General features: G+C 38.1%; 1 protein-coding gene across 3 annotated transcripts in view; it reads right to left on the bottom strand.

Moving 5' to 3' along the window:
- The window catches only part of LOC116800896 (protein argonaute-3), a 66,915-nt gene that overhangs the window by 20,026 nt on the left and 24,047 nt on the right, over nt 1–22,842 (bottom strand). For all 3 annotated transcript variants that reach the window (XM_032717331.1, XM_032717332.1, XM_032717330.1), the window contains exons 5-7: nt 14,599–14,764; nt 11,288–11,420; nt 5,948–6,196 (exon numbers count right to left, since the gene is read on the bottom strand). In XM_032717331.1, the coding sequence (XP_032573222.1) occupies nt 5,948–6,196; nt 11,288–11,420; nt 14,599–14,764 (548 nt within the window). The remainder of the gene's footprint in view (nt 1–5,947; nt 6,197–11,287; nt 11,421–14,598; nt 14,765–22,842) is intronic.

The raw sequence follows: 22,842 nt of genomic DNA, 5'->3' as shown, positions 1-22,842 counted from the left end.
AAACGTCCGATTCTTGAGTATGAATCACCTGATTGGAGTCCACAATACGTAGTACACCGCTTTGAATCGGTCCAAAAAAACGTCTTACTTTTTGCCTTGCGGCGTCTAAATTGGGATGCAAACCGTATATTCCTTATTCCAGTAGACTACTTTTAGTTAATTTACCTTCCCTAGCTAACTGTAGGTCTATGCTTGGAACAGTCTTTATTCGTAAGCTTATTCGTGGTGACGTTGATAGACCCGACTTGGTTAGTCGGCTTAACTTCTCTGTCCCAAGTAGATTCACTAGAAACTATATACCACTTATTTTAAATCATTGTAGATCTAACTATGAGTTGCATGACAATTACAGAGTATTGTGTTCTGACTATAATAGACTTAATCCTATTATTATTACATGACATTATATTCATTTCCTTGGTCCCCTCGGTCGGTTGGGCGGGAGGTGTGGCCGTGGGACCCGTGCGAAAAAAAAAATCTATTGAAATTTGCAACATCAACACATTTTTCAAAAATAATGGCATCAGTTTTGTGCGGTTTGTGGGCGTTAGAGTGGGCGTTGCAAAAACATGCGCTGTGTCTATGTCCCTAGAATCTGTATGCTGAATGTCAACCTTCTAGCTTTTATAGTTCATGAGATCTCGACGTTCATACGGACAGATGGACATGGCTAGATCGACTTGGCTTTACTTTACTACTTTATATCTATAATAAAACATAGGAAGCTCGGTTCTGCAAACCTGAAGCAAATTTTATGTATATGTCGCAGAAGCCGAGCGCGACTTTTCTTTCACTTCAGCGTCTATATTCTCCGGCACAGCAAGTCGCCTGCTTGTTGTTCCTTCAATAGTGCTCACCAGACTAATTTACACAAGCGTCGCTCTATCGATGCCTTCTATTCCTCAACTTCACTCAATTATTTCATCATCCTCAGAACACTTGCCCACACACTCCCCAGAGTGTCAAGCATGGTGGACATATGAATGATTGTGTTTCGGTCATAAGTAAATCATAAGAATAAGTAAAAAAAAACTATCAAAAATTTTAGGTACCAATATGTATAAATTATACCTGAAGAAGTCTGTTTAGTAACATCGCTGCCTGTGCTAGGTTTGATCTATCTGGTTGCTGTTTATATTATTATGTAATAATTGGCGAACTTCGTTAAAGCATTCTACCAATGTGCAGACATGCTTATTGTTCCTTGCTGTACCTGTCTATTTTGTGTGGGACATTTGTATTTTTCTTTCTTTTGTACTTTATAATTAAGATACCAATTGGTCTCATATATCTTTATCACACATTAGGTTATGTACAGTGGAATTACTGAACGATTCCTTTTGAAACCTTAATAAATAGAATTTAAGTTTAAAAAAAGACTTATCAAATGTCGATTTCGTCTCTTAAAGATCTTTTATTAATGTCTGTTAGTCCACCTATTTTGCTTAATAAGACATAAATCAGAGGACGAACTACTAATATTCCTCTTGTCCCTAGTGGATATTCTTATTTACCAGTATATTCCATTTATTTTGTTTTGTTTTAATATTTTATTCATCATTTATATTGAACATTTACAATTTTTATCTCTTAATCTTTCATACATAAATTGTCATATTTTATTTATTTTTTCCTTTTTAGTTTCTTTATCCATTTTTTTTAATTGTTTCTAAGCAGGGCTTGCCGTAATTTTTTAGTGGGCAATAATTGTGTTATTTGTATGCCTTTATGAATGCATTTATAATTAACAATATAAAAATATAAAAATTCAAATTAGGATTATTAATTTTATTTTCTTGCTTTTTTTCGTGTTTTTAATCTTGATTTTCCGTACAACCTATTTCTGCTCTTTGACTTCGTTCTCGATTTACATGTTCCTACAAAATTTTTTGTGAACTTAGGGTCGTATTGGTCAACAAAGATACCGGTCAATATTATAATATTTGTTTAAATTTACATTACATTAATTTGCCACGCTGACACTCCCTCGAAGACGCAAGGGACGGCTTGGTTTGTGCCTCGCGCTTGTTTCTTCTGCTGCTGCTGTCCTGGGCCTACGGGCTCAGGCGATACCGGTTCCGGCCATCGCACTGGTTTCCTCCTGGTTGCAGGTGTATCAGCCCTCCGTGCTGTTCAACGGTCCTTGGCAGTCCTGTGGGCAGACGTCTGGTCTCTTTGGGATTTTCTTTCGAGGCTGATGTTTATTAATTATTTATTTTCTGAATGAGTTTTAGAAGGTGTGGGCTTAATTGCGATTATAGTATTTTTTAAATGCTCGAACTCTGCTTGTAATTTGCAGGCGGTTGACCAATTTGGTGGATTTTCTTGTGAACATAATAGGCACATTAAGTGCGCTATTCTTTTATTCTTTTTTTTTGTATTCTTTTCTTCACACCTTATATAACTCACTAAGAATTTTCCTCAGGTTTTTCATTATTTGCTTCGTGTTTTCCTCGTCCGTCTGCTTTTCACAGTTGTAATTGATTATCCTTTATCTGCTCCTCTGAAGTCCGAACGTCACGGTCGCCATGTAGAGATTGGAGCAGGCAAGGTCCCGCTCCAATCGAAGTATTTTTTGTAAGTGATCTTTGGATCTACAGTATAAAGGGTTTTTATCCTAAATCGAGGAGCAGCGCTGCCAGTATATATATAATAACGAATCCACGGTAATTTATTAAGAAAAAAATATTATCTGTATTTAAATAAAATTACAAGTGTGGAAGCGGAGACAATTCCCGTCTTATTCGTAGAGCGAAGGAATTAAATCGAAAGATCTATGTTGCAAAGCAAACGCTTAGCAAACCCTTGGCTGAGACTTATTTACTTCTTTATGTTGAGCGTAAAGAGTCTCTTTTGTATTTATAAGAATTGGGCGCGCTCTTGAGTGGATCGCGCATGGATACTGATCAGCGGAGAATTTGCTGCGTTAGCGGTTTTGACCCTTTGGTGGGGTTAACGAATTCGGCAGCGGACGTTAAAGTTGGATTTGTAATATTCACCAATATTGGGGTTCTTATGGATTACTTTAATTTATGGTGTTATATCTAAGCGTTCTAAAATTTGGTGTATGGCTGTTGCTATTTTTTTTTTGTAATCGACTTACGGTAGGAAAATTAAAATCTTCTAAAGACATCGAGCAACGACCTGCAAGGCGACTGATAGGGCAGACTGCTGTCTTAGATGCGGTGAGCGTGGGCACAAGGCAAAGGGGTGTGTTGCAACCACCCGTGTACTGCGAGAGTTCCACCTTAGGGTGGAACCAACTACAGTCCGATTGCCTCAGGGTTAGGAGAACGGCGCAACGAGACAGAGGCAGTAGCCCCCACGCGGAGCTCATTGAGGCATTCAGAAGGAAACGCAGAGTTCAACCACTGCATAGCGGCTGCCAAAGCGCGGTCGTATAAGGAACTGCAGGATAGCGTAGGTAGTGATACCCGGGGCCTCGCCTATAGGCTTGTTACCAACATGCTATGGAAGAGAGCGGTATGGCGGCCATAAGCAGTAGCCCCTGCCACAGATTTACCGTGCGTCGCAGAACTTCAAGTCGTCAAAGCAGCCAAGCGCATCAAACCTAACAAAGGATTCCTGTAGCTTTGGGTAGACCTGACATCTTCAGGGCCACCTTCCAGCAATGTCTTCTGGACGGAATCTTCCCAACAAGGTCTATGTCCCCTATGCCTACTGGATATAGTTGGAAAACTGTTCAATCGTATACCCGAATAGAGGCAACCACCGAGAACATCAACGGCCTAGGAAGTCAGCAATATGGCTTTCGGAAAGGAAAGGGTACCCTGGACGCTCTCTCGTCCGTGAGTAACATCGCCGAAACCGCTGCTGATAAATTGCAAGGAGGCAGAAAAAAATACCGCGCAATAATGACTCTGGACGTAAATAACGCCTTCAACACCGCCAGATGGCTCGTTATCCTCGGAGCCATAATCCTCAGAGCCATGTACTGTATGGGGGCCCCGGAGTACCTGAGGATAGTCGTTGGCAGCTACTTGAGGGACCGGGTCCTATGGTACGATACGGAAGATGGCCCAAAAATCGGTACTTGGACCAATCCTGTGGAACATCATGTACGATGTAATCTTGGGCATGAACAGGCCCGTGGGACTAGAGCTGCACTGTTTTTCTGAATATGTCGCAATTACAGCGGTCGCCAAAACAATCGCAGGGTTGCAAGATAAATGTAACACTACGATTCGTGCTGTCATATACTGGCTCGAGAAAGCCGGGCTAGAAATAGCGGCTCACAAGACCGAGGCTGTCCTACCAAGCAGCAGGAAAAAGGTGGAGAATATGCTAGTCTCTGTCAATTGCACACAGGTGCTACCTCCCAAGAGTCCCTAAATTAGCTGAGTGTAAAGATAGACCACAGATTATCGTTCAAGGACCACGCGAGTTACGCCAGCAAGAAGGCAGCAGTCACAGCCTCTTCATTGGCTAGACTCGTGCCCAATGTTCCAAGATATCCGGCCAGGAAACTGCTGGTGGCGGTAGCAAAGGTTTCGCTGCTATACGCTGCACCAATCTGAAGCAATGCCATTAGCAAGAGCGCGCTAGGTGCTACGGTCCATGGCCCTCAGGCTCATTAGAGGATTCAGGACAATATCCGAAGACGCAGTGCTAGCTCTGGCAGGCGGGGCACACGAGTGCCTGCTGGGTGAGTGGAAGACCACATGGCAAGCGTCGCGACGGGGGAAGTGCCTGAGCTGACGGTTTGGGCAGACAGCCAACACAAATGCTTGGACTACCACCTAATCCAGTTCCTCACGGACCATGGCTGCTTTCGGGCCTTCCGACACGTAGAGTCAGACCATGTGATTCGGTGGAGAGAGAGCAGATAAAAGCGCTGGCAAGTACCCCGTTTTGCCCTAGTGACTTGTTCACGGCGACATTCACCTCCTCCGAAGCCACCACGAGAAGTGACCCACTCAACCAGGACACAGAGCAACAAACTAGCGACGTTATCAACGAGCAGAAGATCGCAAGCAGAGTCAGGATTCCAAAGAAATGAACCGATACCGGAGATACCGTTATTTTCCCCTTTTGCCCACAGCCCGCTCTAGTCCAAAGTCCAACAATGCCCAGTTAGTTAACGGTGCGTTCTTTTTGTGGTCATCCAAAGTCCGTACCGTTACCGTACGACCTTTTGACCTAGCTGCCCCTTACTTCTCCCGCATTCCAGACTTCTCCGGTGTTTCTAGGCAGCTCTGCTGCGCCCGTATTTGTGGAATGTTTTAAGACTCATCACAGCACTTACCATGACAATTAAGACAAGAAACAATGGAATGAACTACAATAAACCTATAGGATAAGTACTCTTTCATCTATTTAAAGGTTACGCTTTTGAATTTATAAAGAATTTATCTTATATCAATTACCCAATTTACAGAAAATGTCTTTTTTTTTTAACCGCAGAATTCATCATAAGTGTCTCCGACAAAATGATCCCGCGGATATTCCGTGGTATACAGACGAAGATAGGCACTCTTCGTGTTCCAGCGACTACTGCCACGACCTATAGCCGTCTATAAACAAAAATGTTTAATTGAGATAGATTTCAGGCAGTTACTGGTTTTTATAAAAACAGACGGACAGACAAAATGACAGACATGGCAATAACGACTCGGCTGTTGATAATGATGAAGAATGTATAGCTTAAATATGCTTTATTTTACCAGTTTTTTATATGATATTTTGAACATATTTTTTAAACATTAATGAAACATTTTCTTCAGACCTCTACACAGCTTACAACTTACACCTTCGCTCGAAATAAGTTATCAGTGTCTGTTATTACTTTTTTCTAATCTCACTTTAAGAAATAATTCTAATGATACCATAAACGATTCTGCAAATCAAAAGCGCCCCTTTAAAGTCGTTAATGGTATCTTGCGTTATCAAGGTTTAAAAAAAAAATTAGGTGTTAATTATGACTTACCATACAACAAGCTGGAAATCGTATTGTACCAGCCCAATTGTAATATAAAAAACAAAGTTTGTAACTTAGTTTTTGAATTATGTCGGGTCCATAATTGCAGTCATCTCGTAGAACAACATAATGAGTTGGGGTTACAGTACCTTGTCGTACCATTTGGGAAACCAAAAAAAAATCATACATATTTGATTTTGTTATATGCTGATCTACGACAGTTCCGGGCAATGGGTTTTCAAGATGAATGCCGCAATCCTAAAAATACAAAACAAACAAAGTGGTTACGGTCCAAATTAAAGACAGAAGTCATAGTTTATTTTTATCAATCAATGGACTGGTATTTTGGGTTTTCATCAAAACCGTTGAATATGGAAATTTTTTTGGCGGTATCCGGTTTTCAGTTAAAGGAAGTCCGAGTGAATCGTACATTTTTTGAGTTTCGCAAGATGATGGCTAAGGAAATATGAGTGATGGTGAGCTGATTCTAAACAAGTGGATCGATATAGTGTACCGACTCGACTTTCAGATAATAATAATAATAAAAATAATAATAGTCCGAGGAGTGCGAAAAAGAAATTTTAAAATTAATTTAAATATAAGTTCTGAAAAACAAAAACAAATATTAAAATGGAAAACATTTTTTAAAAATTATGGGGGTGAAACTCAAAGCGGATGATAAACCTTACTTGAAAACAGCTACAACAGCAAGCGGGCACTGACAAAATATGAAACAAAAAACACTACTGATAAATCTACCTATAAAATTACATTTTATCCCAAAAATATACACAAAAAAGAAATCTGAAACAAGAGAGAATGCTATAGTCGAGTTCCCCGACTATCAGACTACAGACTACCCGTAACTTATAATTGTTTTTATACTTTCTCTGGGATATCAATAGAATAATGGGGAATAATGGAAAAATAATGAAAAATCAAATGAGATTAAGCATACAGATTCTAGAGACATAGACGAGGCGCAAGATCGTTGACCCATGTTGCCACGCCCACAAACCGCCCAAAGCTTTCGGAAAATGTGTTGATATTTTTTTTATAACTTATTTGTCTTGTAAAATTCTATCGGTTTGCCAAAACACTCCCTAATACCGCCAAAAACTGCCACCACCACGCTTTTGAAAAATGTTTGTATATTTTTTCATAATATTATAAGCCTTGAAAAATGTTAGAGAGAGGGGACGATTCTGTTGACAACGAAATTTTTGACGTTTCATTCACCTTCCATAGCTATGGTAAAATACATGCAATTATACCCACCACTCGTACATATGTAATTTTTGATTTTTTCCACGTACTCTTCAATAATTCAAAATAAATTGAATAAAATATAATTTTAATAAGAACATTATTCTTAAAAAATTTTAAATCTAAATGGATGAAGAACTCGCTCTTATCTTAGTGTGCTTTGCAACGCTTTTCTTAAAAATGTAAATAGTAAAAAAAAAGGTCAGTCAGTCGAAGACTAAATTTTGCCATTATAACATCTATTTACAGTGGTGCAACAAGTGCTATTTTTAATTGATTTTTCAAGTTTTTAACGTCTTTTTCCTAACCAATAAGTGTTTTTTAATTTACATATTAAACTTTTCAATAAATAGAAGCATACATGTAAGAAAGTATTGTTCGCGGAAGAGAAGCACTTAAATCAGGGGCAGCAGTAAAAGCAGAGCAGCAGTAAAATCAGATCAGCAGGAGAAGCTGAAGTAGATCACCGGCATTCGGTGTGTGAAATACAGCGATGACAGCCGCATGCGTGGAGTAAAGCCGAAAGTTGTTTAAAAGAAAACCAAACCGTATAATTTTCACAAAACGGATGCCAAAGAAATAAAGACTGGAGGACAAGAAACTTTGCTTGAGAATAACCAGAAATACTATGTAGGAATGGGAATTACAATAGGTCCAGGTGCTCCGATGCTGATTCTGAAGAACTATCATTTCCTAGCATATATGCTGGCATTAAAAGACACAACCATTGCAATGACAATGAATTGTCAGGTCTGAACTAAGGAATGTAGATAGACGAGGTTGTCGAACTGATAAGTTATTCTTCATTATAAAAAATAATCTCGATAGGGTAAATATATATAACTGAAGAAAATGCTTCCATCTTGCTTTTCTTCAGTGCCTGATAAGAAGAGACTCGTGCTCTAGATGTTTTTATTACACATATAGAGAAATTTTAAAACTAATGAAAAAGCGTTCATGGTGTCTTTGGAAGTAATTTCGTTACTACCTACTATCTACAGAGAGGTTCGCAATGAAGAGTCTATGTCTAGTGTAATAACCTTCATTGATCAGTTCGTACCTGTGGATGTTACAAACTCAGATTTGGCTCCCTATATTAAATACCAAAAGCATAAGCACGTGCATTCGGATCTTAAAAAAGTGTGTCGTTTCGGTATTCCATATCCTCCAATGCCCTGACGGAAATATTAAATCCCCTTCCTGAAGCAGCTCTAAATTTAAGATTAGCCATCACAACCTTGTGAGCCTCAGTTAATACATATAAATTATAAGTCGTTGGTTTATTTTAATTATATTTATTTACCACTCTCCCGTTAGGGCGAGGGTCACAATATTTGGGTATTTATAATTGCAAGGTTTCACTCCGTGAGAACTGCTTGTGTTAACTTATATGCTATCAGGTCTAGTTTGAAAAAACCAAAAATTTTTCTGAAGAGAACAGTCCATTTAATATTAATACAGAGAGGATAAACTATTTTAGATCATTAGTAATGCTCTATTCTCTGTGGTGAAATGAACAGGAAAAGTTTATTCACGAAATTGTAAAGATTTTTACAAGGAGAATTTTGAAAAGTATAATGTTATAGATAGTTTAAAAGACGCGCTTAGAAGGGTATAAAGGAAAATACGAGAGAAGACAATGAAAGGAGGGCGCGTCAACGAGGAGTTTAGGGCATTAGCAATTCCTGAAATATCTTCTCAAATTAAGGTTTTAAACTTCAACAACAATGCGTTACATGTTGATCCAGATAGCAATATCCGGGTAATAAAGCTTCCACCAATTATATCCCCTTTATTTAAACTTAGCAAATTTAGTTAGATCTTTAAATTTGGAGCAAAAACTTACATTACACAAGTTTTGCATAATGCAAGGACAAATCGAACCTTTTACGAGTTTGTAGGGGGCGAAGCAGGTTTCGGCAAAAGTAAAGTTATATCCCTCCTTTTTCAGTCCCTATCGAAGGACTATAATGGTAGAGTAGGATGCGACCCAACTTCTGTTGAAATTTTACTCTTCATTCCATGTTCTCTCTACCTGTAAATCAGGCTGGGTCCGCATTTAGAAGTTTAGCGATTTGTTTAATACCCTTCGTTCAAGATTTGAAGATCTTAAAATTCGTATAATAGACGAAATTTCTATGGTCGGTGTAAAAATGTTTTCCCATTTGGACTCCTTTCGGATGTTTTTCGGTTATCTTTTTTGGCGATCTTAGACAGTTGCAGCCCGTATGTGATCGTTTTGCAGGCCCCGCCGCGTGATCCATACAGTGATATATTTGGATCGTATCTGTGGAGTTCTTATAGGTTTTTTGAACTCACAGAGATAATGCGACAGTGACTAACAGTTTGCAATTGCACTCAATAACACGGCATCCAGCCAAATGTTGTCTGATGATGTTACCTTTCGTATTTCCGATGAAAGTCAAGTGCCAAATGACTCAATTCATCTTTTCCCAACTAACCAAGACACAGATCGGTATAATAGGGAGAAACAACTCGATCCCCACCGCTAAATTTAAGTGCGCTCAAAAGAGCTTAGAGCAGAGGAACAAATGTTTGGAACAAGCTAGGGCCTTAAGAACATCTGAAACACAAGGTTTGTGTACCTCACTGACTTTAAAAACCACTGCCAAATATTTGATTGCAGTCAATGTAGATACATCAGATGGTCTCGTAAACGGAGCCACTGGTGTCCTTGGGTAGATTGGATTCAGCGCGTCCAACACTCCAGATCTTCTTTGAATACAATTTTTAGATGATAGTTGGGAAAGAGGCTTCATGGACCCCAATTTCGAAAATTATTAAAAGTTTTTAAATTAATTCTAACCAAGCCACTATCACTGATCGAAAGCAGTCTCCAGTGGTACCTCCAGAAGCTATAACTATTCATACAAGTCAAGGGGCTACGTAAAGTGGTGGTTCACACTAACTCCAGCATGCAGGGGACCTGTAGTAGAGCCACAAGTGCGGCAGGTCTCTTTATTATTGGACCTTTTGTCTGCTAAGGATTCATCTTCAGAAGCAGAGCTCCGAGAATTACGTTCCACTATGTTACTGAATACTTATTTCGATTGTTTATTCAATAGTCCGAACCTTCATATTTTTTTCCATAATACGGATAGTTTGCTCTGCCACATTAGCGGTGTTTGTTCGATCGGCTTCGTTCTCTTTTCTTTTGTGCTTCGTTGCAACATACTCAAATGAAGTATTTGAAATTCCTGGCTTTACCACAGCAATGAGATTAGATTGCCAGTCAGTAGCTAGCGGAGCCCGACCAGAAAGAGGCATTCTTGGTTTTATTCGAAGGGAACTATTAGAGAATGATAGTCTTTGCACAAGTGATCGATTTTTCAAATCGTTTAAATTTAGCGTCTCCAGTGTTCGAGTTATAATTTTATTAGTAAATTTCTATCGATTTGCCAAACAAATTCTTTGCCACTCCAACGCCCTGGAGCCGCCAAAACGGTCACGCCCATACTTTTGAGCAATTTTTAAATTTTTTTCTCATTTTATTCCCCAATATCTATTGATATACCTACCAGAAACATGGTGCAATTTAGCGATCGCATTCACACTAGCTGAATAACAGGTATCTGAAAGTCGGGGAACTCGACCATAGCATTTTCTCATATTTTTAATTTAACTGCAGAGTAACGGGTATCTTATAGTCGGGGAACTCGAACTCGAATTCCTTTTTGCAGTTTATTGTTATAATATTTCAATTCTGATACAACTTAAACATTATATTCAGCAAAGCGATGTATATAGTACAAGAGTTTTTATAGACATTTCCTGGACAAAAAGATCTCAAAACTTTAGGCCAAAAAAACAAAAAATAAAAAAAAAAACGTAAGCCAAACCGGAAAAGGAAAGGCAAAACTCGCTTTTATTTCTTTCGAGAAACACAAATATTGAAGGGAACTACCTCCTATTTAATGTTCAACCAATCATGTTTACCCTCATACTCAATGCAATTGATGCGTTTCTAGGAAAAGAAATACTCATTATTCTAGTTCGTACCGTGGAGTTTAAAAATAATTTAAATTTAAATTAAGTTAATCAGTCAATTACATTTTAACTTACCGAGAAGATGCGAGTATTGATTCGTTTTTGGACTACAATATATGAAATTTTAATGCGATTTCCACACACCATTTCAAATTGTGGAATTTCATAATTAAGACAAGTATTCAGCTGTCCATCTCCAATTCCATCTCTGAAATGTTAAAAAAATGAGATAAATTAAGTTTTTAAAATGAATATTGTTTTATAAATTATATAAGAATAAGACCTGATCACAAAAACGTGAATTTTGTATTCTTATTTGTACAAAGCAAATTATACGGGAATGCTCCGGTAATGGAATTAGTAAAAATTTCACGATTTCTATTTGAAATCGCCCCGATTTTCGAATTAGTAAGAAATTTTCGATTTGTAAAACGGGCACTTTTGTCTGTCCGAAATAAAAAGTAAATGCCTTTTTATACCCGTTACTCGTGGTGTGAAAGTTTATACTAGATTTATTAAAAAGAAAAAGGCAGAAGGAATCGTTTCCGACTGTATAAAATATATAGAAGTAAGCCGAAACGAAGCGATAATATTGGGCGAGAACGAGCGAAAAACCACTGCATTTATTTTTAAGTCCAATCGATCGAAATATGTCAAAATGAGAGCGAAGCGAGTTGCGAGCTCAAGCGGTGAAGCGAGAGAGCAGTTTGCAAACTGCTTTATCGCTTCAACTCACTCAGAGCGTACGATTTTTTTTTTGTATTCTGTGCTTCAATTGCCGTTTTTTTTTAAAACACGTTTTTTTTTAATCCGTCCTGTGCTAATAATAATTATAATTAATAATGTTATTATACATTTGGCAAGGCAGTATAGGGTGTTTAACAAAATTTGCCCAATTCTTCGTCAAACTCCAAATTTTATTTAAAATGTAATCAAAAGTCGAAATAGACATCCGTGCATAGTCAAAGAATCTTTCTGTGTGGTTTCGTAAGTAATTATATAATTTATTGAATTCGACTTTTTTATTTCTATTGCAGTTAAGGGGGTGCAAGCCAGTTTTTGCCACGCCCACATTTTTGAAAAATTATTGGATATTTAATTTTTATAATAATTTTATTAGTCGTGTAAATTTCTATCGATTTGCCACGCCCACTCTTACGGCCTAAACGAGTAACGGATATCTGATAGTTGGGGGAAGGAACTCGACTATAGCATTCTACCTTTTTTTATTTTATAAACTCTGAAGCAGTAAAATATACCTTTGGCTCGTGTTTTATCAGTTTTTTTTATTCTTTATATGTGTGTAACGAATTTATAAAAGATTTTTCAGGTTCATCTGTTATATTGTAATTACATAAAGCTTACGACGGGAGTTTTTAATTACGAAGTGCGTTTTATTCCTCTGATGACTTGACTGGGTTCATTTAAGAATAAAATATTTAAATGATCAGATCATAAGGATAAACTCGGTGGAACCAAAACATTTGACGGAAATACTTTATATTTAAAAAAATAAAGAGGAAATGAGGAACCGCACTCAATTATATAATAATTGGGGTGGCATTGTTCGGCATGTTAAGTATTCACCACTTCCCCACACAATTGAAGTTCGCTTCGATATCGATAATACCAAAGCCAGGCAAACCGCAGAACATTTTTGCGTCTTACAGACCAATAAGCTTGCTACCAACTTTTTCAAAGATATTCGAAAGAATATTCTTGAATAGAATTATGACAGTAAATTGCGTTCAGGATGCCATTTCAGATCACCAGTTTAGTTTTCGGAAACATCACGGAACCCCAGAACAAGCACATAGTGTTGTACAGCATATCATTGAAGCCTTTAAAAATGGTCAATACAGCTCTGCTATCTTCCTTGCCGTGAAAGAAAGATGCCTTTGATAGTGTGTGACATGTCGGTCTTCATTTTAAGCTAAAAACCCTCTTTCCAGCTGCGCTTTTTCTCCTCCTAAAGTCTTATCTACTGGAGCGAAAACTTATGGTTATATCCCAAAGAACCGAGTAACCTCCTGGTAACGTACGATGGTGATACAGCCTTAATCGCAAACTCGCCATGTCGATTCGAAGCGTCTATGAAAACTCAATACATTTTTGACCCTTATACGTGGACGAACACGTGGAACATATCCATCCATATCCATCCAACAGAGTAATTTCTCCCTGAGGCACAAAACTCCTACTAGGGTTAAACTACAGGACACGCTTATCCCTCAATCTCCCCAAGCGCCATACCTATAGTTGATCCTGGACAAGCGTGGAGGGACCACACCTGGAGCCACCTCTAGGGCCACGGCCAAAAAATCGTATGGCGTTACGCATCTTGTTATTCTAGTGTCTTTGCTCGGGAGCACTAGATTCGTTGAAAAGTGTGTAACAGGTGCATATATGTTTGATCACTAGACGAATCAATCTGTCGTGTCCTACTGTCCGCCCGTAAGTTGGGTTTAAGCATGTAGTAGAAGTAGCGTATATATTCCATATATACTCCCAGTCATACATCCCATTCATGCATACTCTGTTGGTGCGCTTCGTTACTACAATATGTCAGTCGACATTAACCCATCTATAAATCTAGATAAAAGTTGATATAAGTACTATATGTTCGGTTCAGATGAAATTTGTTGAGCTTATTTAATAAATATATGGAAATATCAATTTCATGTGAAGATCATGATATCGACAGTGGCTTGGATTTTGATAATTCTGGATCAAGTGGAGATCGTTTACTGTCAGGCCATAATATTGAAACTGTTATTATAACCACTCTTCAAAAAGTAAATATCTCGGTCGACCGAGGACGTGCTAAGCTTATAGACACATTAAAAACAAATGACGATACATCAAATCAATTTATAACAACTGAAGCAAAAGAAAACAATACCGAAAAGACAAAGGGCACCGAATTGGAAGCAATTGCTTCACATAATGGATAATTTTTTCCCGATTTAATTTACGGATCTAAAGGTACAATCCAAAAAAGATTATGCTTATATATTTATTTTCCTTTGTCATTTTTAAATTAAGATAAATTAAATTTAATATAAGAAGTTTTTTTTGCTAGTCGATGAAATTTACAGCAGCATGGATCTGTATGCTGATATTAACTTTCTATCTAGCTTTTATAGTTCCTGAGGGCTCCACGTTCATACGAAAACACGGAAAGACGAACATGGCTAGATCGACTCGGCTATAGATGCTGAATATATATATATATATATGAATATATATATGCTTTTTATAGTTGGAAACCGTTCATTCTGCCTATTACATACTTTTCAACGAATCTAGTATATCCTAATACTCTACGAGTAACGAGTATAAATATTAAACGACTTTGTAATTCACTAAGATTATGTGTACATTACCTGTATATTATAACATTTGTGGGGAGTTTGCCATTCCTTTTACGATATATATTTAAAGCAATTTCAAAAGATGCAGAGAGCCCATTAACAATTTCTTCGCGTTTTGTTTGTACAACAGCTTTACTGTACCACTGTGAATATGTTGAATTTACGGAGGCCACAAATGCTGCAAAATTATAAAAATAATGTATTAATATTATATATAAAAAGTAGGCATTTATAAAAAAGCTGGTACAGATAGGCCGAAAGTAGTGCAGCAGATTTTTTATTAATCCTGTTAAAATCTATCGATTTGCTCAAAAACTTTTGTCCACGCCTAGAAAATTTTTGGATTTTTCTTCGTTTCAATTCTAAATTTCTATCGGTATACCAAAAAAAAACTTTCTGTTTCCAGCTGCTCTCGCGTGGAGAGTGTATTTGCACTTCCAGTAGTGTGTCACATATGGCGCGTACCACCAAGTGGTTAATCCCCCTGTGATACCTACTGGCATGGCGGCCAGCATTGAAGGTAGTGGCGGGTACTCCTGATGCATCTGATTTCCTAAAGATCAAAATAACGGAGGTTCAGCTAGTGGAATCTAACTCTAGGCAGATATCCATCAACTCAGAGACTCAAAAACAAATCAATTAATTAACCGACACAATTAATAAAATAATTAATGCCCGAAAAACCGCCCACACCCACATCTATTCGAAGCACTATTGGCAAGAAATTGAATGCTTTTTACAGAATTTCAAAATTTGATTCTTACCATCACGCTGGCAAAGTCGAATATAGTAAACCCCTAATCCTTGATCATGCCGATTTTTAATCCCTTGTCGAACCAGACGCTCCCATAGTAAGCTTAATAGAAGCATCTAAAATCCGAGTCCTCCAGTCCGCAAACATTATCCCCATACTAATAGCCTACCCAAGGGTTAAGTTCAGGTACAAGAAGGTCGCTGTCTACCCGGTCTTCCATCAACACATCATCTTACGCCTCGACGACGACACACTGGCGGAATGTGAAGATGACAGCTTCGCGGTCACTGGATGCACTGAGACCACGCACCACACCACACGTTCTGCGAACGGTCGCGGCGCGAATCATGCGCGAGGGGGGGATAGTTAACAAACAATCAAGTTCATATTCCCTTAGCAACTAAGTACGCAAAACAATGCAGAAACAATGCTGACGCGCCATAATGGAGTTCAGCGTTCTGCCCTGAGAACGTTCGGCGTTGGGAAGCCAACGCTTTCCATTTGGAGTGCTGCGCTGCGCCCCAAGTAATGTCGCCGTAAGGTAAGCTACGAAAAGAATATTGTCTGTACTTTAGTTCTGATAAAGCTGCTTAATAAAATACAGCTCAACTCCGGCGCAAAGCCGTAAATATCTCTTTTTTTAATTACTAACGCATTGATACGCCACAAGGCTAGTAATTTAACCAAAAGGGGTGAAGTCAACCCCTCCAACATAATCTTTCTAAAAAGGTGTCAAGGCGTACCTCTGCGAAGACAGGAAGACCTCTGGACCACCCAACATTAGATTAATTAACTTACACGTGTTTTACCTTCGCATATGCAATTCCCAGCATTGGTGATGCAGCCTGCTTTACCTGACTTGCCTAGGATCAGTGGGGATTGTCCCCTTCCAGTGACGTAAGCATGATGTCTACATTGCGCTCTGCCGCAGTCTGAGCCAGGAGGCTCTGAGCTGCTGCTGATTAACATTGAGCTGTATTACGTTAATATGGGGGTGCATTATGGTGGCTCTAGGCTTCTTTTAGGCTCCATCTGTAGGTCGGGCACGCAAAGCTACCCGACTGGTGGTTTCTGTCCACCCCGCTGTTGCAGATCTGGCATTTTGGTGCTGCAACACACCCCTTTGCCTTGTGCCCACGCTCATCGCATCTAAGACAGCAGTCTGCCCTGTCAGTCGCCTTGCAGGTCGTTGCTCGATGTCCGTAGCCCAGACACCTGTAGCATATCGTGAGCCGGACGTCTTGGGAAATGCGACACCTTGACCATCCAATGGTTAAGGTGCCCTGTTTAAGGACTGCTATCGCATCGTTCGCGTACATCAGCACTGAGGCTATCTGTGTGCCATCCTGCAATCTGCTAAGGCCCCTGACATCCTCTGGATCTAACTGTAGGTCCTGAAATTGGGCGGCCATGCTATCGTGGAGCTCTTCGTGCTGTCGTAGCCTCGTCCAGTCCGTTGCAGTGCTATTCTTTGCGCACCCGTGCGCACAGAGGCCTAATCATGGACCGTCGCTTCTAGATCGCCATTAAACTTGTGAACGCTTTCTGGGACTTTTTCCTCTACTTCGAGGAACAGCTCACCTTTCTGCGTTCTCCGAATCTTGCTGGGACACAACATAATCATTAATATGATGAAGCGAGTCCGATCAGACGAGATGGCCAACAGAGTGGGTGGCTAAGCTCAAACAGGTGTCCTGCGTGGTAGCGGGCGAAGAATACTACTTCAGCGTTTCCGGCTTGTCGTAAAAGGCGACTAAAGGGTGGAAGGAGGAGACCTCATGGACTAACCTGAAGGAAGGGAGTGCGACCTGTCCTCACATCCTGCTCATCGAAGTGAAGAGCACGTGGAGGTTTTTGTTTTTTGAATCGTGCATTCCACCTAAGGTCGGTTTGTGGTATCTTTAGAAGATTTTAATTTTAACTCATAAATTCAAATATTCCATAAGAACCCCAATATTGGTAAATATAACAAATCAAGCTTGCCCTAATGTAAACTTTAACGTCCGCTGCCGAATTCGTAATCCCCACCAAAGGGTCAAAACTACTGACCAGACATAAACATCCGCAGCCGTATTCTCTAATTTTCAAAAAGTTTTGGGATAGTCGACTATTTAGAGATTCCTCTGTATCTGCTTGCATCCAGTTTGCTACCCTTCTTTGTGGAGGAATCACAAAGGACTCCTTCCATATATGAGGAAACTGTGAAGATTCCAGAGATAAGGTAAACAGTTTCAGTAGAGGCTTGCACAAGACTTTCAAACAGTATCTGAGCACACAGCCAGGGACCTGGCGAATAGACAGGTTTAACACGCTGAAGATCGTTAAGCAGTGAGCATTCGTTTACAGTGGGGCAAAATATTATATTACCGCATATACTCTTATGGCTATTCGAAACCTTTCCTCAAAATATTAACAACAAAAAAAAGTAGTTTAGCTTTTGCGAGAGAAGGAAAAAGGGCGAAAAGAAAGACTCGAAGAGCGCTGCAGGTACAGTTGTAGACATATGCGCACATCACATACTCCCCCCATTGGAGGAGGTACGGTTCCAATTAAATCGGAATCGAAAATCGAATCGACATCGGCATAACGGCTAGTTTGGCGACGGTTTTCGTCGCAGAATCGTTTCTACAGAGCCCGGAGCCGATGTTCGCATTCGAGTCGTTGAGATCCGTACGTCTCGCCACGTCTCGACACAATAAAGCGCCCTTCCCACAAGGTCAGTCTCCTACCAGCGAAGGACATTCCGAGGTCCAAAATGTAGTCTACCCCGTAGTTCTAAGCACCGTTTTTCTTCTTTTCTGGAATGGTTCCCCGTCCTCGTGCCTACCAATCCTTGGAGCGCAGATGAAACCGAGGTATTCAATCCTACCGCTGCAGTGTGGTCCAGAATTCAATTTTTTTTTGGCATAAAGACTAAAAATGAAGCTACACTATTGAAACTTTGTACATTTTCACACAAAATCTGTGCGACCACGTCCTCTCTTGCCTCCCATATTAACTACCTGTACGACTCAGGAGTCAACGAAATTGGATTGTCTTTTTAAATATAATAAATGTGTATATATTGTTTTATGAATAATCGCCTTCTTCTTGTTCTAGTTTTACATTATAAATTTCCGCATCTGAACTCGAATCAGAATCAGAATGTGAATCCAATATTTTGTCTGATGGATCAGGTTTAAAATCAGATTGTATTTTCAAAAGACTTATACTGCCTTCGGTAGTGGTGTTTTCCTATTTTTTCAGTCTCCTTCTTTTAAACAAATTGTTGATAATAGTGGGTCCGAGGAATCAATCGCTCTGTGGAAAATATCACTCATCGTATGGATTCGACTATTTTTCCTGTCATGTAATAGTCGCTCCCTTTTGTAAATTTTATTTCGGGCTTCATTCGCATTTTCGCCTAGGCCTCCAAGTGGAACCAACGCCGAATTATTGATTTGAAGTCCGTGGACCAGTACTTTATGGATCGTTGGTGACATAGGATACCATGGATACGTTTGCATATATAATTATATCGCAAAAAGAACGAAATTTGTCGGAATTTATAAAATAGTTGGACGATATTAAAATAATATGAAACTTTTCCAAAGGATTTTCGTTGAAGCTGGTTATCGACGAGAATTTAGTACTTGCGAAAGCTCTTTTCGCCGTATTACTATCATTGCTATTGCCGCTGCCATTCTGCTTCGGCATGCTTACTCGAAAGCCCATTTCTCTCCACATTTCCTCCTGGATATATTTTTTTCGAATACTCATTTTAACCTTGTCCTCTCCTTTTATATGCCACTTTTTTATCTCAGCTCTGTATGATACGTTTAAAACAAATTTAAAAAAAAACGGATCCAAGCATGTAGTTGACTTACCCCAAATTGTAAAGCTTTTACTTTTGGTACAAAGGTTTCTGAACTAAACCTGCACCTTAAAAAGTTCATAAAATGATTTAGTGAAGCTTCGGTCAGTTTTTTTTTATTTATATGATATATTTTCTTTTAGAAAATAATTGCTAAGGGACGATATATTGTCTTAAAAATTTAGACTTTATGCCAAAAAAAAAAAAACTAATTCCGTTAAACAGCTAATTGAGAGAACGCAATTCCCGCCAAATTATTTGCTTACTTTTGCACGTGGTACGATCGTTAATACGCATCCATAAATTATAGTAAAATATGGAAAATAAAATCCAAGTTATGTGGTTTTTAACGTGTGTAGTTAATATGTGTGTAGTTGTACTGTTTTTGTGTTGTGTAACATCCAATTTATGTGTATTTTAAAAGATAATTCTAACGTGTCCCCTGTGTTTCGTGGAGTATAACTAATTTTCTAATAATTTCTGACAAAAGTTAAAAAGTTCAGTTTGTACCTTTAACTATTGTCTTTGACGGTAAAGTAATATATTTTTCCCATTTTTGCTCGTTTTCTTAAAAATTTGATTTTATTTAGGCAAGTTCGAGTTCAGACATAGCGACCTCCTGGATATTTGGAGGCGTAACAATAGGCAAATAAGTTATGTTTCAGATTACGTTTATTCCGCAATCAACAACAATAATCTGGAATCGAAGAAGACATTAAAAGAAAACTACCCGAGTGTAACAGACAACTTCTAAGCGTCTAAGATAATAATTCTTGTTAGTGATTTTGAAAACTCCAAGGCAGCACAGCAATATATAAGCACCAGGCTTTTAACTAAAAGCCATAACAGCGACATATATCCGGCCTATAATGAAGTGATCGAAGCAAAATTACAGTGCCGACCAGAGGGTATAGAAGTTATGGAAAATACTGCTCAAGTGCTATTACAAAATCTCTATATCGCCAACGATTCATAAAGTACTGGTTCACGGACTTCAAATCAATAATTCGGCGTTGGTTCCACTTGGAGGCCTAGGCGAAAATGCGAATGAAGCCTGAAATAAAATTTACAAAAGGGAGCGACTATTACATACTAGGAAAAATAGTCGAATCAATACGATGAGTAATATTTTTCACAGAGCGTTTGATTCCTCGGACCCACTATTATCAACAATTTGTTTAAAAGAAAGCGAGTGAAAAATAGGATAAAACCACTTCCGAAGGCAGTATAAGTATTTTGAAAATACAGTCTAATTTTAATTCTGATACATGAGAGAAAATTTTGGATTCACATTCTGATTCTGATTGGAGTTCAGATTCGGAAATTTATAATATAAAAAACCAGAAGAAGAAGAGGGCGATTATTTTTAAAACAACAATATACACACTTTTATTAAAAAAAAAAGCAATGAAATTTCGTTGACGCCTGAGTCATACCAGTAGTAAATATGGGAGGCAAGAGAGGGCGTGGTCGCACAGACTCTAAATTTTGTGTGCAAACTATGGGTGATTTAACAACAAAATGTACAATGTCTCGTCACACCGTGACTATTATAATTTTAAACTTTTATAATACTCGCTCGAATTAGCTACCGTTTACATATTTATATTTATTTTACTAATTAATTATATGTAATAAATGTAATAATTACTATTGCATCAAAACGACAAAATACAAAGGAAATTATTTTGACTACTGTAATTTAAAATATAAATTTTCCAAAATCCTAAGTCATTACATTGAAAGAAAAATATTTCATGAAAATAATAATAATACCTGTTTGTTGCAAAAGTCTTACCTTGAGGCACAAGGTGCGCACACATGCACTCAACCATAATTGCCTTATTATTCACACGTAGCAAGCTAAATAGTCTAATGACAAATATTCTAATATAAAGTCATTTTTGAAATTTATTTTGTGATATTATGCACATAGATTTTGTTATTACTATTCCCATGCATTATTCAAATAATTATAACGTATAAAGGCAATGCATAACTAGCATTTTTTAAGTGGTGCCAATTGATCAAAAGTAATATAGATATAAAGTCTAAGAACTAGTGAAGTGAGAGTCTTTTTTTGTCACATTTACAATGCATGAGCATACCTGCGCATAGATACTTTTGTTGGCTGTCACTGTATGCGTAGAAGAGGGGTGCTGGGTCTCTCTGGGTCTTGAACGAAAATTCGAGCCCAAAAAATCGTGTGCAAAAAAATCGAATGGCGTTACGAATCTTGTTATTCCTGTGGGTTTGGTCGGAGTGTGCCATGTGAAAACAGACATACCTTCCTTCATTTATATATGTGAAATTTTCTAGTGTGTACTTTTTATACCCGTTACTCGTTTTTATATGTATATAAAAATATATTGTATCTGTTGGATCTGTTGGAGCGCGTATTATATGTATGTTTAATAGACTGGCCCTTAAAAATAAATTTCAAACCGTCGGGCAGAATTCATTTCTACTAGGGCCCAAAACAACCTACAGAAAATTTGGGGCTGATCGGATAATGTTTAATGGCCGCCAAATCGCCCCAAAGTTGGAAAATTTGGTTCATATGGAAAAATGACTCGTTTAACTTCTTTAAAAATAGTTTACCAACTTATTCTTTTGTAATTTGTTAAGTTAATTTGTTATATTAAGTATTACTGATTATAGCCAGAATAACTTACAAGCACATAAAAACGATAGTGTTAATTTAATTATTGCTAATGTATTTCTATATATTTACAAAAACATTTTTCTGAACACAGTTTTATAGGTCTTTTTTACAATGATATGTTTTGCGATATCTCTCAACGAATTGAAAAATAAGTGGTTTTTCCTCCTCATTTTTTGTCAAAATTCGATTGTAGTCCTTCATAAATTGTATGCCACGCTCAGCAGTATCATTGACAATAAACAAACCAGCACAAAAATTAAATGAATCGATACAATCGTCAATTTCTATCTAGGTTAGTTGATCATGTTTTAGGAAACCCGAATGACTCGAAAAAGTAACTGTTTTTGTAACAGATGAAGTCACTTATAGAGCTGGAGCGCAAGTCGTTAGCGTCTATAATACGCCTTTTCTCCAATATCTTTATTTTTGGCTCCTCTGCATTTAATTGGTTAATCATATTTTTTTTTTTAGCCACTCTCACTGTAGGATCGAAAAATACTATGGCAGCTAATTCCGGCGATAAAAACCACAAATGAATTTTCATTTTGGAGATTATTTTTTCAGACATCGCAATATCAATGTCTCCGTCATAAGGGAGCTTTACCCATAAAGCAGGCGTTGGACGTTGAACTGAAACATCGAAAAGTGTAGTTTTCTCCAAGAAAAGCGAGTGAAAAATGAAGAAGTTCCTGATAATCTGCTCTGCAATACGATTTTAGCTGCAGTTGCAAATGAAAAAACTGTTCAAGAGAAAGCTCCTTTTCCTGGGTTATAATTATGTGATTTACAAATCAGGATCTTCCAATCCAGAGTTGTAAAGCTTTTGGTTTATCTTGGGCCAAGCTGCTACGAAACGCTTGAACAATATTACCTCAGGAGCACTTCAACTCAAAAACTTTTTTGAAAATAAGCTCATATATTTGATGTCGGCAAGGAAATTGAAGAAGCTTTTTAATTAAAAATTTTTTAAGAAAGACAGTCGCT

This window comes from Drosophila sechellia, chromosome 3L (assembly GCF_004382195.2).
Source record: "Drosophila sechellia strain sech25 chromosome 3L, ASM438219v1, whole genome shotgun sequence".
In the NCBI taxonomy this organism is placed as follows: domain Eukaryota; kingdom Metazoa; phylum Arthropoda; class Insecta; order Diptera; family Drosophilidae; genus Drosophila; species Drosophila sechellia.
This window is presented reverse-complemented; position numbering and strand designations above follow the sequence as displayed.